Here is a 17,348-nt window from a genome sequence, read left to right on the forward strand (position 1 = left end):
CCATCGCAGTGAAAACTATAATAATGAAACGTGTTTTGTTTTCATACTTTAACCTGACAAACAAATAAAAAACATATGTTGCGAATTAGCGCTCGTACCAGTATCGAGCGAAATGGATTCGACCGCTTTCTCACGACTGACAAGGGCTCACGGTTTTCCGTCCTCAGGCTACCAAACTCTGCACAGTATCAAGGAAATCAATAGATATAGCTGACTAGCGCCAGTGGAAAACCAACTGATCGGTTCACCTTTTGAGAAAACAAATATCGCCAGCATTGGCGTCACTCGACATACTGGTGTCAATGCTTCATTGATGTGCTTTTCTACGGTGCGTCATATTCGCTAAAATGGATTAAGGTGCATGCAAACACACGCAATGCAAGTCAATCGTCAATGACGTCTACCATCGTGTCAACATCCACTGTCCTTTTTGAAACGGGACGGAGTCGGCAGCACTTTTTTATTTGGCCTCGCCACACAAGCATCGTAACAAATGAAGCGTCAAACATGTGCATATCGCGCAAACATGTCATTGAAAATGCCTCAATTTCGTGACATCGTCTTCGTCAAGAATACAAGAGCGCGGCCAATATGAAAGTAAACCGTTTGGCAATGGCATGAGTCTATCACGTCATCTGGATACGAACGTAGAGGGTCAGTAATATCTTATCCAATACTTTTGATGATCAATTACTACTTAACTTGTGAATACCAGCTTTGTCCTTTAATAACTTGCCCCCCCCCCAAAAAAAATATATTTCCTTACCTATATACACAGACTTCTCTATTCTGTATAAAGTCTGTGCTATATATAGTACCTATTGCATTTTATTAGCACCTACCTTTATATGACTTTGAAACTTGAATGGAAATACTGGATAGTGGATACCCTCTCAGTGAACCTTAGTTTAGAAAACGTTTAAACCAGAGCGCCTCGCTAGGTCGAAGTGACAATTAACCCGCGCACCGACGGGGGGGCGGATATCCGCCCCCCCCTGAGGTTTTTCGTGAATAGCGGGAAAACCGCGGCGCGTAGCGCCGCGAAATTTGGTATGACTATAACCTCATCAATTTTACACATGGTGTGCAAGTTTGAACCTCCTACCTTTTAAGGTCAGGTCACCAGGTCACTTTGAATGACCCAACCTCAAGTCACTTTTTTGCAACTTTGTCACCGTGCCAGAGCTACAGTAGATGTCGGAGGTCTTTGAAACTCGCAGGATATTATTAGGTCATTAGTAGCTACAGTTTGTATATCTCGGAATTTTGATATCGGTGACCTAAGGTCAGGTCAATTTCGCGACCTCCCCATTATAAGTCAATGGGGGAAAAATCAACTCCCTGTTTTTACCACTAAAACGGGTCGGAATGGCCCCATATACCATACATGACTTCATATACGATCAACCTTCACTACCTTGAGGTCTGTTTTGCTGTTGGGCAGCTCTGAGGTCATGTGACGTCATCAAAGGTCACCAAAGGTTTTTGGCCAATAACTCCGTACAGGAACAAGATACAGACGCGTGGATGGTCTCATTGTGTTCAGCTCGTCAAGACGCATCGAATGATATACATGATGACCTCGAGGTCACGTGACCTGAGGTCAACCTTTGACCTTGACCTTTCGAGGTCAACATATATATCATTCGATGCGGATTGACGAGAGGATCACGATGATGCCCTTAGTTTGTTCCTATCTTGACTAATTCGAAAGTTATTCGAGAAAAACTCTCTCCATATCTAGCGCCGCCATTTTGACTTTTTCGACCCCTGTGACGTCATCTTTGACCTGACCTGAAAATGACCTTAGTAAAAATTGTATATCTTGGCCGTGCGTATCCGATGCCGTTTACCGCTTGTCGCTATCTTGCTTCGTTCTCGAGATCTCAGGGGGGGGGCGGTCATCCGCCCCCCCCCCCCCGTCGGTACGAAGTTGGCGCAGACCCCCGTCGGTGCGCGGGTTAACAATTGTTCCGTAAACAGGTCATTTTAAACATTCAGCATTAGTTACCTTACCGCGGCTTTTAAATGGAAACACTCAGCCACGGCCACCAACCAGTATCAGTATAAACCATTGTATGAAATCATTTGCCAGATACTTTGGTGGTCACTCTCAAAGGCAGGCGGATGATGATGGTGCTTTATTTATTTATTTATTTATTTATTTGGGGTCAAGGACAACAGGCATACGTAGGCCCATTTAATGTCCAAGTACTCAAAATCAGTCAAATGTTACACACAAACACTGGGACAAAAACATTGCGACTACGATACAATTTTACAATTCTTTTACATATGTTGACACATTGGCCCTAAGTTCCCTTAAAGAGTCATGGAATACATCAGCATCAGTACACTGAAACAAAAACTTATTAACAAACGATGGTGCTCTAACAAAAAGTGACCTTTGTACCGCGTCTACTCTCGCAAATGGAACATGAAAGACACCACGTGCTTGTTCGGTGTTTCTCGTTGCCCTTGGCGCGATAAATAGAGGGAAATGGGCTAAAAGGGCTGCACAATCAGTATGATTTTTATACAATTTGGCAACAAACATAATGTAATATTGTCGACGCCTATTCTCTAGACATGCGACGCCAAATAATCGCAGCAAAGCAAGTCACTGTAGTCTGTAATCAATAGCTGATGGTGAGTCTTGACATCGAGTATAACAATATAGCCAATATAAGAAACGTTGTTGCACCCTTTCGATTCTGTCCAGGTCATTTACGTCATTTGCAAAAAAAAAAATATCAATACCTATCCCTATTCCCAGCCTCCCTACCAAAAGCGACAAGCTTGGATACACGGATGACTAATTAGACAAGTGCAACGTCTTTCGAAAGAAATAATCAATATTTCCTAACAAGCTACCTGCATGTTTCACCGTATGTTTGGTAAAATTGATTTTTATGAAAGGTACCAAGCAATCCCGATAAGTGTCGCAAAAGCAGCTAGCAGTAACAATGTCTTGTTTTGCGTCAGTTCATCTATCATCGTCGGCGCCATATTAAAACGGAAGTTTGCTTTCAGTAATGCCCTTCCCAGAATGGTCAAAGCCATGTGTTGGTGTGCACATTTTCGACGTTCCACCACTATTCTGCGTGCAAATACCGTGTGTATACACACACAACTGCCATGCACGGCTGTCAAATATCAATGATCGGATACTGTGTTGACGATGAAGGCTTCGGAAATTTGCCCACGCATGCGCCCCGACTATATATGGATAATCGCTCCAAGGAAGTCAGCCAGTCGCCCCTAAAAGTTTGGAATGGACGCTACAGGTGCACACCGCACGGGGACGCTTTTTCCCGACGAATATTAGCACTGCACTTTCAGCTGATGGACGAAAAGCCTCCCTCACACAGAAAGACCGACGTCCTACAGCTACCAGACACACCAAGATCAGACGCCGAATCTTCTGCTCCAAATGGACGCAAGCTTTCCGCCAAAACTTCCAGAAGCAAAGTGAGAGCTCAGGAGGCGGCAGGAGGAGGTCAGGTAAGAGATCAGGAGGTGACAGTTCCCAGCTATGTCCACTGCGTGTGGTGTTACGCAGCGCAGCACGCGGGGCACTTCTTCTACTGATGGCAGCGTTACTCTGGCTTCAGATCATTCAGTACCGGGCACAGCCTGTGAGCACAAGCATCGAACCCCGCCTGGTCGCCTTCCCGAGGCTAACTCTTTGTCCTGGCACGTACCTGAGGAACGACACCTTTGTTGCTGATGCTGTGCGACGCACCAACAACGGCTCGCTCTCAGTGGAGGAGTTCTACCAGTTGATCACCATGGAGATCCGATCGTCTGCGAACACGATGGAAATGCCCAGCAAGCACTATCGATTCACAAAGTCTATAATTGGCAGCACCGATAGTGCACTTGGGTCTTGGAAACAACGCTTCTACCTTTCCTTAAGATCCGGTATCTGGCCAAATCGGTGCATTACGTTCGAACCAAGTCATGAGCTTCTCAATCCGGAAAAGCTCAGCGTTCTTAAGATGGTGTTCAAGCTGCAGACTTCGCCTATGTTTACCACTGACAGAGGCGTTGCCTTCCAACTCTTCTTCCATGGATCCGATGAGCCTAATGTGGGTGATCTTAGTGCTGTCACAGCTAACGATGGCTCGCTGGTCACTCCAAGCGTGCGTCTCTTCGCGGGGCACTCTGCGCAATTTACAGTGACGGCCAAGGTGCGTCAGAGGGTGAACCTCCGTCGACGTCCCTGCATCAGCAAGGTCGGCTACTCCAAGGCCGGCTGCCTCAAGGAGTGTCTGTGGCAGAGACTGACATCGCACACCGGCTGCCGACTGCCACACATGGTGGGAAAAGACGGCGAACAGCCGCCAGCTGCGCTTCGTCACCTTCCCGTATGCGAGCAGCTGTTGTTTTCCTCAAACGGTGAAGGAATGTTAAGTTTGTCAGAACAAATGACCCGTGTCGGAAACCACTCTGAAACGGTTCCAGCTGGAAATCTTGTCGTCCCTCCGGGTCTTATGAAAATCGTGAAGGGGTGTGGCTGCCTGAAAAGTTGCAGTGAAACTAGTTATATCACGCAAGTCCAAGAATCAAAGCCAACCGAACAGGCGAATCGAACCAATTTTATACTCACTTTTTATTTGGCGACCGAAGCCGTGGAGGAGTCTCTGCCATTTTCTTTGAGTACTCTCCTGGCCAATTGTGCTGGGTTTGTTGGAATGGTGACGGGTTTTTCGCTGTTCACTCTAGTGGAAATGGTGGATAAAGTTGCTACAGCAGTCTTCGGCAGGTGGATGAAACGCAGGAAGATTTAACTGAGGGGCCTTGAAAGTTTCACATGAAACTCCTCCGCTCTGCTTTTTCTTTTCTTTCTATCTTGCTTTTTCTCAATTTCCTTCTTCTTTCGCAGTGGAATTAAATTTTCTTCACTATTGACAAACCTCAATCTTAATAAAGAAAAAAGAAAAAAGGAGTGGCAATAGCGAACTAACACTCGTAATAAACAATACACACGACTTCTCAATCATTCCGAAACGATGCTTAGATTACTGCTTCAGAAACCTGTGATTCAAAATCACCATGAAGCAGTGAAGTACTGAGCACACATCTAGTAAAGGAAGTGGACGGTATAGTCATGACCCAGGAAGAATGAGAAGGTCGAAACAGACAGGTGTTGTGCCGGACCTTATACCCGGCGACCAGGTGTGGGTATCACTATCAATGGTGGCAATTACGCCAGATACTGTGTTCTCTTTGTTTGGTAACAAGGCAGAGTGGTTATCTGACCCAGTGAGTGCGTCAACAGTGAGGAAATTGGACATTTGGGCAGTGAGCTGAGCTAACAAGTGACACCTGACAAGCGTTTGTGATTTGTTGCAATATGTGATATATTGACAATTCAACACGGCGTGTTAAACAGACATTTTTCAGCTCGCGCTGCGGTTCAAGGTATTTTGACAATTAAGATTATTACCATCTTTTTGTGCGTATCTTTGAGTATCATATGTTCTTCATAAGTTCCTTGATAACTGACAAGTGACATGTCATATGTTTCTTCAACAGACGTTGTTTACCAGCGGTTTATCTTTTTATCTATTTATCTTTCATAAAATAACAAGTTCAAATAAACGTCGTTTGAAGTCACTGTTGCGTTGCATTTGCATCGATCGGTTTCGCCAATTGGGAAACCGTTCTGCCAACAACTGACCATTGTGGCAATATGACAAAGCGTTCAGTCCATCGTCTATTGACGAACCTCATGGCGCTCTATATATACGGCGAGTGACGAACATTTGTCCTCTGTCAATGTGTTATGCAGAATGACCGAATGATGTTCTTGTTCTATTTTGGCGACAGCCAAACGCGTAGTATTGAACAACTGGCAGGCTATGCAGAATGGCGCAATGCTCGAAGCCTCGAACTGCTGCTCATTTTTGATGGGGTATTGATTATTGGGCATTGGCCATCTGACATCGCAAAATGCGTGTTTCGGGACGTCGTAAATGTTGGCGCGGGCCATAAGCCAGAATTGAACGGCATTTTAGAGACTGGTTGATTGGTTGTTGTTATCCCTTTAGGTAAGATAAGTACATACATTTTTGATAGTTATTTACAATGAATTGTTATTTATATTGATAATGTGCCTCTTTCAGTGCTTGTATCAATAAAAACATTGGTTTGAATCGTGAAATGTGATAAAGGCGCATTCAATTGTCTTTGTGTCACGACGAAGAGAAGATGCAAAATAGAACCAATCACAGCACTTTGTTACAAATCCATAAGCACTGACAAGTAGAGTAATCGTACTTCTTTAATTGGTCGGTATTCTGCATTGCAAATTCTATGTAATCACAAGTCATTTCTGTGTCTTGGTGCGCAATGAGAGTTGCCCCAAGGAAGAAAGTAGGCCAATCAATCACCATTGAAAGATGTGTCGCATACTTTCTGCACTGCAGTCCAACTCTCCAGTACACAATAACAAATACCGCTACAGAGACACGCGCACCCGTTTCTTAGGAGCTCACAGGAATGTTGAGTATCTCCTCTGAACCCGGTATCCACTCGGAGGTAGCGACCAATTTTCCTCGGGGAGAATGACCCACACGTGTGTCCGAGACAGCGCGTTGTCCGCCGCTTTAGCTGGTCCCAACTCGACCCATTTTTCGCAAAGTGCCGGAAATTTCGCGGTGCCCTGACACGCGCATTTTGACGTTCGGCCACTGTCAGGCGCAGAGTCTAGCGGAAAAATTGGGGCAAACAACCGTCTCATGACGGGGATAGATATAAAGTCGACGAACTCTCAGCTGCAGCCAGCAGACCTCAACAGGAGCTCCACTGCACAGCAGACATGAAGGTAAGACAGACAGTTGAGAGTTCAGCAGCGAGATCAAGCATTACTTCTCGGTTGATTCAGTGCGGAGCCGGGGACTCTGACGTCCACCGGTCTCATTGATAGCGTTTCACTTGCAGCAATTGGGCCACGAATCGAGCTCTTCATCAGTCATTCACATAGTTTAGAGAACCTTCTTTTGATCAAAGGGACTTTTCAAGTACTTCATTTTTATTATTTGAAATAGAAAACTCAAATTTGTGGCTCCAATTAGGAGTTTTGTGTTCTACGCCTATATCCGGATATATAAAAATCGCTGTCTGACTGCTGAAATTCACAGATACATAACTCCCCTTCCTGTTCTATTTCAGCTGTCGCTGCTGCTGCTGCTGCTGCTCGTCGCTCTGGCAGCGACTGTTCGCGCCGACGACTGCGATGATGACGACTGCAGCGGCGGGGGAGGCGGAGGCGGCGGCTTCGACTTCAGTGGCGGTTTCGACGTGGTCGGAGGTGACTTCGGCGACATAGGTGCCACTGGAGGCTCCTTCGACTTGGGAGGAGGCTTCGACTCCGGCTTCTCCGGCGGATCGGTCGGCGGAGGAGACTTTTCGTCCTTCTCTGGAGGCGCCGGCTTTGCGGACACCGGCTTCTCAGGAGGTGGATTTGACTTTGGCGGAGGTGCTGTGTCGTCCGGACCAGGCGCGTCGCTGGCAGTTGGAGGCGGCGGAGTCTCTGCGGGAGCGTTCGCAGGAGCTGGAGCTGTCTCCAGTTTCTCCGGAGGCGCTGGACCTACTTTCGTGGGCGGTGGCGGCGGCGCAGGCTTCGGAGCAACCAGTTTTGGAGGAGCTAACTTCGTCAGCGGCGGCGCCTTCGGAGGGGCCGGCTTCGGAGGAGGCAACTTCATAGCAAGAGGTCCTACCCCGAACTTCGCCGGCAGGGGCGCACTGGACAGCTTCCTCTCTAGGCCAGTTAGTATCGCTGGACCGCGGCCCTTCGGCGGGGCTAGTTTTGCCGGAGGAAGCTCCTTCTTCACTGGAGGTGCTGGCCTGCGTGGACGCGGTGCTGGATTCGGTGCCGGCAGGTTCTTCAGCGGTGCCTGCAGGTTTGGATCGGGCTTCGGAAGCGTATACGGACACAGCTCTTGCTACTATCCGTACCATCACTACTACTCCTACCCCAGCTACTACCACTCCTACAACCCATCTTATCACCATTATTCTTACCAATATCCTACCTACAACATCTTCCGAGGATACAACCGCAGACCCTACTACAGTAACATCTACCATCGGCAGATCAACAACTTCAACCACTACTATCCTGATTACAGCTACTACTCTTACCCGACGTACAACTATCGGTACAGCTACCCAACCAGCAACCTGTACCACAGCTCCTTTGGGGGGTACGGTAGCTCTCTTCGCGGTCACCGCGGATCTTTCGGAGGATATGGAAGCTCCTTTGGTGGAATTGGTAGTTCCCTTGGTGGAATTGGTAGCTCCCTGGGCGGATTTGGTAGGTCCCTGAGTGGTTACGGACTTTTTCGTGGGCTAGGCGGCTTGGGACGACGCGGTGGATTCAGGCGTGGGTCTAGGTTCGGATCAGCCGGATTCGGACGCCTTGGAGGGTACGGACGTGGATCCTTGGGTGGTGGGATCCGAGGTGGATTTGGCCGCCGTAGCCTGGGTGGTTACGGAAGCTCCTTTGGCAGGTACGGATCCCTTGGATACGGTTCATCCCTCGGGGGCTTTCGCGGGGCCTTTGGACTCGGTGGGTCTCTTGGAGGCTTCAGTAGCTCCCTGGGTGGATATGGTAGGTCCCTGGGTGGATATGGTAGGTCCCTGGGTGGATATGGAAGGTCCCTGGGTGGATATGGAAGGTCCCTGGGTGGCTTTAGAGGATCCTTGGGTGGCTTTGGAGGGTCCCTGGGTGGTTTTAGCGGATCCCTGGGTGGATATGGAGGATCTCTCGGTTATGGCAGCTCCGGAAGTATCCTAGGAGGTGGTGGAAGCTCGTACGGTGGATCGGGAAGCTACTACTCCATTCCCGACTACAGCTATGCCTACGGTGTCCAGGACCCGTACTCTGGTGTAGACAACACCAAATCGGAGAGCCGCCTCGGCGACCGTACTGATGGCTCCTACTCCACCGTGCTCCCGGACGGCCGAACCCAGGTGGTTAACTACTGGGTGGATGGCGATTCAGGCTACAACGCCGATGTGAAGTACTACGGCGTCGCCCACCATCCGCCGACCTCCTCCACATATGGGTCTTCTAGTTATCAGTGAATCAGTTGAATCAATGAACCAACGAATCACCAATTGTCAATGGAATCCCGCCTCCAATGATATGACTTTTGATACAAGCCAACTTATCCCTGCAAATTGACCATGTGTGAACTGTGTGTGCGTCGAGCAGAGTCGATTTGCTGAATAACTTCGTTAGGAAAATATTTATACTATTTATGTCGTCCTTAATGTATTAGGAGATCGGAATGCGTCTATGTTTTTCAGCTTACGTCCTATAGTGTTGTGGCGCCAAGCGCTTGTTCCTTTGTGTTTAATCAGCAGAAGAGAATCGAAGAGTACCTAGTACTGTGATTGATGTCTTGGATAATAGAAGTTTCTTCGTGTATCTGTGCTTCGAATACACCAGCAGCAACATCCTGCGTTTTTAAACTTGTTGATATGTTGATAAACAAGCTTTCATGCAATCGATCTCACATTATGTGTTACCGGTGACGGTTTGTGCACTGCACTGCTTTTTTATTCTTTGGTAGTGTCATTGAAATGCGTGATATTTTCAAATCCCATAAATACCTATTAATGATGACAATTTATAAACAATATTACATAAATAAAATAGCATTCATATTTTTTTATTATAAAAAACGCACATTTAGGTATTTAGCCTAAATTCTACCTTCCTGAGCCCTGACGTCACACAACACACACGCGGCTTCGCTCTTATCCCGCGCCCCGTAGGGCTACCGGCGGACCCTACCACCCGTAGGGGGGGGGGGGGGGTTCGGCCCCCCCCTGAGATCTCGGAAATTTACCGGCCGATTTTCAAAATTCAAACGGCGTTCGATAGCCCCACCGAGGAACTACCTTGTGACCAAATTTCATTGACCTAGGTCAAACCGATGACGTCACAGGTCAGGTCAAAGGTCAGGTTTTCACCGTTCACAGGCATTTCAAGAAATGTGTTGTGAAATCGAGTAAATTGGTAAGTTATTGAAAACCATCGATGGTACATTGTTCGTCAAACACATACTTCGCTATATGAGGTCACTGATAGCAGGTCAGGTCTCAGAGGTCACGTCACTGGGGGTCACAATATGAAAGTATCGTGTGATACATGTTTTATGGTCCATTTTACATGACAAATGCGATTATGTGGGTCAGGCAGCCTTTGGGGTCAGTTTAAATTATGTTCCGGTGAAGGTCAGATCAAGGTCAGGTCAAGGTCAGGTCAAATTATGTCAAATTTCAAAGTTGATATTTTTGCATAAAATGGGTATCCATTCGATGCAGCTCGTCACGGGGAGTCCAATGGTGGTCTTTGTTTTGCCCTACGTGGTCTAGAATTGCCTAAAATTGAGTTTGAAAATTTGACGTCATCATTTTGGAACAGTTTTTTCGCTATAACTTGGCCAAAAAAGGAGATATTGATCTGAATTTTGGTATGTAGATAGAAGGTGGTAAGTACTATCACATATATTCCGGGTTTTTCGAAACTCAAAAAACTTTTTGGATTTTTTGCTAATATATCTTAGAAATTGCATTTTTGATTTTTGGGATCCAAAACTCAAAAATTTCAAAAATCCGAGATGGCAGTTTTATAGCCCTGTCAATTCTTCACCTTTTATGTCTGATCAAATTTTTGTATCTTTAAAGCTGTAGGGCTGACAGCTCTTCTCGCGAAGGTCTTTTTTGGGTCGAAAATGGCAGAGCACGACGTCATTCTGACGTCATTTTTGGCCAACCTATCATAGCCTCTGAAAAATGTTTTGGTCACAATGTGTAAAATTGATACCCGGAGGGGTCCTGAAAGTTTGGTGGCGATATCTCCAGCCGTTTAGGAGATATCGTCGGAAAAGGACAGGGAGCCGTTTCGCCCCCCCCCCCCCCTACGGGGCGGGGGTTATGTTATCCGATTGGTGACGTCATAGCTGAGAACACGCTGCGCCCTGTGCAAAAAGAAAAGAAAAAAAAAACAGACCCACATTCGGAATAGAACAATTTAGGCATTCTGAGGATATCCAGTGCCTAACTGCTGCTGCTGTTTACATTCAGTGGTGTTATTTGCCAATACCATAACGTGTTCACGCAAACATTGGAGGCTGGAGCTCAATGTCTTTCAATTCCTTCATTGTCTTGGAGTAGGTACCATAAGGTGTGCATGACAACCGGCTGTGAAAACTGGGACTTGCGAGGGCGTAAAATGGAACTCTGCATAAAAGACGTGCGTCATCGTTTTCATTGATTGATGATTCACAGGTCTTCAGGCCGTACAATGTATGCCGCTTTATTTTGGAACAGTTCGATATCGTAAATAGTGTTTCTAGTGGAGCATGTCATGAAGAAGGATCGCTTTTCGAAATTTGTTTGCAGGGTTATGGACTACATAATAACACCGTAGCCTGTGATAGTGTGTATCTGCACGGGCACCAAAGTGACAGCATATGAAGTATTACAGCCACTGGCTAGTGGCTATAATCACTTATTTTTAGTAGTCAGCAACACTCGGACTCTCAAAGGAAGCCCGACGCTACCAGGCATTGGCGCTTAGGTTGGTGTCTATGGGTCCTGGTTTAGCGCATTGATGCTACCTGACCCTACCGGTACTGGCGCACAGTTTCCATGGAAACGTAAGCCAAATTTTCCATTTTTGCCTACGTTTCCATATAAACCGAGCGCCAATACTGAAAGCGTCGATGCGCTGAAACGGGGCCATGGAAACAAGCGCCGATGGGTTAAGTTACGGCCCGGCTGGTAGCGGCAACGGCCGAGGCTGACCTGCCGATCATCAGCTGATTGGCCGGTCCCCAAACAAGTAATCTTGGGTCGAACGGTAGAGTGCGGTGCCCGAGGCAGTCATGGGTCAGGTCACATAGGTAATTACTCATTAATGTAAGGGGGCAAGAGTGCCCCCTCCGCGGCCGCCTTATTGACTCGGCCGCGGCTGCTGCTGGGCGCCGCTGCCGCTGCTGGGCGCCGCTGCTGTGTCGCCTGTGTGTCGCGGCTGAGCGCTGCGGCCGTCCGCCGCCGCGCTGCAGCTCTGCTGTGGTCCGGGTCGTGGGCCGCCCGAGGCAGTGCGCGTTGTCGGCCGCTGATTGGCCGCCTCGGGGCGGCCCCGACCCGGCGTTGGGTCGGGCGCCGTGTGCGCGCGCCAGTGTTGTGCTGGACCTGGTGTCACGTGCGGCGCGGACGTGTCTTCACCGTGTAAATGCAGTGTGGACAATGGACCCGGACCACCTTTATGATGCTGGCCGCAGAAACCGCACGCGAGGCACGTCACCCGAGCGTCGACCGCCCCGGTTCAGCAGACTTGCTGCAGAATGTAGACGATCAGGGGTAGTCACTTTTCCCAACTTGGTCACCGACCATTAGACACAAAATGACGAACAGCCTGCCACATAAAAGTAAAGTATAAATTTGTATGCCTACATTAATAGTTGGTACCTACTACTTTTTATTAATTTAGCTCGAATGTTTGAATGGACGGACTCGGAGCCCACGCTACCTATGCAGAGCTTGGTACGTTAGGCCCTGACCTCTAACGTTCGATCGGTTAATATACTAACTGAAAAATTTTGATGCCGAATGTCCGAATCGGACACGGCTTGTCTCACTCATGACTGAACTGAATTCAGGTGGCTGCAGCTGCCCCCACCCACTCATGCCCACAGTGGCGGCGGAACACCTTCAATTAAGAGGGAGGGCACCGCCGACTTTTGGTCCGTCCATGCAACGCCCGTAGGGCTAATGTTAAAATGCCAAAATAAAAGGGGGCACGGTGCCCCCCCCCCTCCCGTTCCGCCGCCTATGCGTGCCGAGAGTCTCCACCTCCGGCGCGGCGCTCTATATACAAACTGGGCACGGGCTTTTGACGTGAATATTGGCCATGCATTGTAAGCAGGCCAGCAGGCCAGTAATTACCTACCGGCTACCCTGCTTACGAAAAATAACTTTTTGTTACAGTACAGAGGTGATGATGAATGTAACGTTACACTTACATTGATGATGATGGTTTGGTGCTATGGGGCTTGTTACAAAGAAATAATTACAAATAAATTAGTTACAGTAATACCAGTATCAGCAATATTTTGATGATCTTAGGTTCTGCAAAATCTTTCGCAGTTTCCCTCAAGTTTGAATATTTGCATTCTATGAATTGATTAAAATCATTAGGTGTCACTAGTCCCAGCCACGTCTAACAAATTAGTGCCGTATTCTTTCGAACCAACTGAGCTGTATTTGGCGCACCCTAGACAGTTCTTTGACGGCGCTGTTCGGCGGCCGGCTAGCGCGCTAGCCCACGCTCGCATGTGCTCGTTGCCCTGGCAACGGGACATTGACCAATGAGAAGCGTGCTTCGGGTGGACTTGTTTATGAAAATCCTAAGTGACGTTTCACTTTACACGCTTCTCATTGGTCAATAAACCGTTGCCGTGGCAACGAGCATGCATGCGAGCGCGGGGCTACCGCACCAGCCGGCCGCCGAACAGCGTTCGAGCACATGGCGTTTCAGTGCGACTGTAATCCAAAGCGCTTGCCCTTGTTAAGTTATTTTGCAAATTGGCACCTCTCTACAATTATATGTTAGATATGCATGGGTTTTCCTATTTTGCCATCGATAAAGTGGCTACCGGTCTCACTTCATGAGCAGGGTGTAGGGGTCACCTCCTCGCGAGGCGAAAAACGAAAGTTGAGGCCACTCCAAAAAACATGGAGCCCAAAGTAAAGTAGATGTGAAGAAAAATTAAGAGTAGTGACAGTGTATAGGGCCTTAGAGGTGACCTTTAGGGGCTGCCAATGAGAACTGTGACTTGTGCAGTGAGACTGCATCGCGTGGCCATGGCACATCCAACACTGAATAGGTGCGTCTCGCCTCAATCTGCCATGCGTCTTGCAGCGACGCAACTGGAACATGCTCCATCACTGCTGGAATTGCGATTGAAGTGTCGGTACTAAAAAACAATAATTGTTTTTGTTCCACTGCACTAAGTGGATATTGCCATGGTACCCAAATGGTGGAATCTGAAGCAGGGCTCCTGGGGCGATTTAATCAAGGATCTTGAAATTCGCTCAACGTTATCACTTGACAATAAGCCAGTTGAAGGCATGAAGAGTGGGAGAATAGGTATCCCAATAATCATGTGACTAAAATGCCCTCCAGCGCCCTGTTTTCAGATTCCAACCTGTAAATGCACTGCAAAGCCCTGTGCTCCATAGGGCATTTTTGTTTTGTTGATGTTTGTGATACCTAATGAAACATTAAATTGTTTGCTTTGAAATCCTGATTGCTGAGTTTTTCTTTGTTTGCAGGTTTTGGAGACAAGATTAATATCATTACTGGCCTTTTGAAGACTGACTGACAGAGTGAACAGGTATCAATTCAGGAGGATGTCTGATGAAACACTCATTCGGTGAGTCAGCGGGGGAAGCTTCAGTACAATCTTCCTTTTATAGAAGCCCTTTGGTTTTGGAAGAATAATATCTACAATTGGTAGTGTAAACTGGGGTGAATAGGGACATTTTTTGAGTGTTTCACCTTTTATCCATTTTTTATTTTGCTGAACATTTGCTTGTACCAGTATAGTATATATATGACTAGATAAGTGAAACTTTTTTAAATATAAAGGTACTGTATTATAGAAAGCCTTCGCAAACGCGTTTCGATTATATCATCTTCAGTGCTAGCTTCCCATAATACAAAAAGAAAATGGTACAAAAGTTCACAACACATCGCAAATACACACGCTGCAATTTTTTCTCACAATATCACGGGTAGAATGTTTTTATATACTTCTGGAATGCAAGACCGCAAAACGCCCCTCCTAAGGTGTAAAAGCCCCCCTTATGGTTCGTACATGGCACACTTTGAATTAATGCCGACTCAAGAATTTTTCTGTGCGATCTCTTCAGACCTGATTTCACCGCACTGGCTTTATCCCACTTAGGTAGGTGACCCTCTGTTTCGGCATGTAACGTAATTGAGTTAGACAATTACGTAATTAGACAATAACGTAATTGAGTTAGACGTTTTTGTATTATGGGAAGCTAGCACTGAAGATGATATAATCGAAACGCGTTTGCGAAGGCTTTCTATAATACAGTACCTTTATATTTAAAAAAGTTTCACTTATCTAGTCATAATTGTCACAATGAACGTTCAACAATAGTATATATAGTTGATTGAGGTTGTGTGGATCCAGCATGCACAGTACCATTAGTGTTTGTTCTTGTATCTGGTTGATGGAGATGTTGTCTGGCATGAGTCTGGCCGCTTTGCTGCACTCCTCCCAGCGAATGAGGAAGTACTCCCAGTCGGTGCTGCTGCTGCCTGGAGCTATCGTGGGCCTCTGAAGCTTGTGTGGCACTGCTGGCCTAGGGGCCGCTTGGTGTGTGCTGCTGTGGCTTGTCAGAAGCGCGGCAACGATGACCGGGTCATAGTCGGGCGTCACGTATGGACATCCATCAATTGGACATGCCACGGATGGCATCTTGTGAACTGTGAGTTGTGGACACCAACATAAATGAGGGGGCACTCTTTGTTATTGTATTTCTCCAACACAAACACAATGTTGGTGTCCACAATCTGGAACAAAACAGAAAGTTGTTAAGTGAGCTGCACAGGGCAACAGAACACCATCCACAAACACCAGAGACACTATCTTCTAGCCACACTGACTGGCGCACAGTCCAACTTACAACCTACTTGATACCCTTTGTATGCTTATCTGCTATTGTTATGCTCTTGGTGTCGCCATGTTGACTGTGAGATATTTAGTAAGTTGTGACCAAAGAGGCATTCGTAGGTGACGTTTATTCAGTGCAACGAATGCCCTCGCATAAATGGATCTGGAAGGGAGACAAGAATTAGGCATGGTAACCCTTCAGACACGGTGGACACATCCCTACATCCCCCCAGTTTGAGAGAACAAGCGAAAAAACTCAATGATCACACTGATAGGCCTCCAGGTATCGAGGCGGGCGTCGGGGTCGATGGCTCCTACGGGGAGGTGGCGATGACTTGTTCGAAGACTCAGGATCGCAAGACGGGCTCCGTGGTGCGGCCCCAGCCTCGTAGCCGGCGGCGGGGGCCGCGACGGCCTCGGGGTGTGTGGGCTCGCTGATGGCGGACCAGTGTTCTAAAATTGGATTTTGGTTGGGTGTGACGATGATGATAAAAAAATCTAGGATGAAAAAAAACAAGTGAAAACCTATATCACTTTCGCAATAAAGGCGTAACGCTACGCTGGCTGATAATAAAAGAACATACCATTCCTGACCACCAAAACTAACCGAAAAAGACGATGCAAATAGGTAAGGGTGATATACGGCAGAATTATAACTTTAGCATCTGATCGCCAAGTGTTTCGAAATCCGTCCCATTTTATCCCAACCTTTGTGTTTGATTGAGACCAAGGCTATATAAACCAGGTAGAACGCTCCCGACGAAAAAGTGGTGACAAGCGATAATTAGTAGCCGCGACCCTCTTTTGTTCAAAACTATATCCGCAAGCAGCATTTACAGGCTAGCGGAAATCGACCAATCGGCGTTCGGCAATACTCAACGCTGATTGGCCCGATGCTCGTGACGAAATTGCGGGGGACTGCAGCTATTCCCCTATGGCGTTTAATAGACTTACGGCTTTTGAAGGGGATTTGTACCAGTTTTTGTTGGGTTTGAGGCCATTTTTGAGCTTGGATATTCTTTCTGTGACTTTTGACTGTGTAATAACGACATTTAATCATAACATTTCTATATACTACCGGTGTCACATCGACCAAAAAGACCGTAAGTACATGGGATAGACGGACCACTGCTGATGGGGCCACACATGCCGGCGTGTGGTCATCGGAGGCCCATGAGGGCTCGACATAGGCCCTTCATGGGTCGGTATAGGCCCGGTGGGTCCAGTGCAAGCCTATCAGGGGCCGGTGCTGACCCAACAGGGCCCAGTGACATATAATGTAAGGCCGTCTAGGGACGTTGAGGGCTCATGGGGGCCATATAGGACCAATAGGGACCACATAAGCCAATCAGGGGCCATTTAGGCCAATAAAGGCACTTCAAGGGACTTGAAAAGGTCATTCAAGAGCTGTGGTGGGCCCATGAGAGGACGGCACCGGTCCAGCAGGTGCAGTCAGGGGATGTTGTACGGGTTTCTCAGTGGCCCATTTGGGCATATCAGTGACCAATTTAGACCCAGCAGTGGGCTTTGTAGACCTATCAGGGGCTGGTGATGGTTCATCAGGGGCCAGCGTTAGTCCATCGGGGCACGGCATATGCCCATCAGAGGTAATTG

General features: G+C 47.4%; 1 protein-coding gene and 1 long non-coding RNA gene across 2 annotated transcripts; both read left to right on the forward strand.

Moving 5' to 3' along the window:
* Positions 1-6,826: 6,826 nt before the first annotated feature.
* LOC122376020 (keratin, type I cytoskeletal 9-like) lies at positions 6,827-9,462 on the forward strand. Its single transcript, XM_043355676.1, has 2 exons — positions 6,827-6,832; positions 7,180-9,462. Exons 1-2 carry the CDS (start codon positions 6,827-6,829, stop codon positions 9,094-9,096), a joined length of 1,923 nt encoding a protein of 640 aa, XP_043211611.1. The 3' UTR covers positions 9,097-9,462.
* A 4,118-nt stretch (positions 9,463-13,580) lies between these two features.
* On the forward strand, positions 13,581-16,143 carry LOC122376021. Its single transcript, XR_006255506.1, has 3 exons — positions 13,581-13,913; positions 14,362-14,462; positions 15,343-16,143. It is a non-coding gene; the product is annotated as an uncharacterized LOC122376021 (long non-coding RNA).
* Positions 16,144-17,348: the final 1,205 nt, after the last annotated feature.

This window comes from Amphibalanus amphitrite, unplaced genomic scaffold, assembly GCF_019059575.1.
Source record: "Amphibalanus amphitrite isolate SeventyFive unplaced genomic scaffold, NRLGWU_Aamphi_draft 001987F_arrow, whole genome shotgun sequence".
Classification (NCBI taxonomy): Eukaryota; Metazoa; Arthropoda; class Thecostraca; order Balanomorpha; family Balanidae; genus Amphibalanus; species Amphibalanus amphitrite.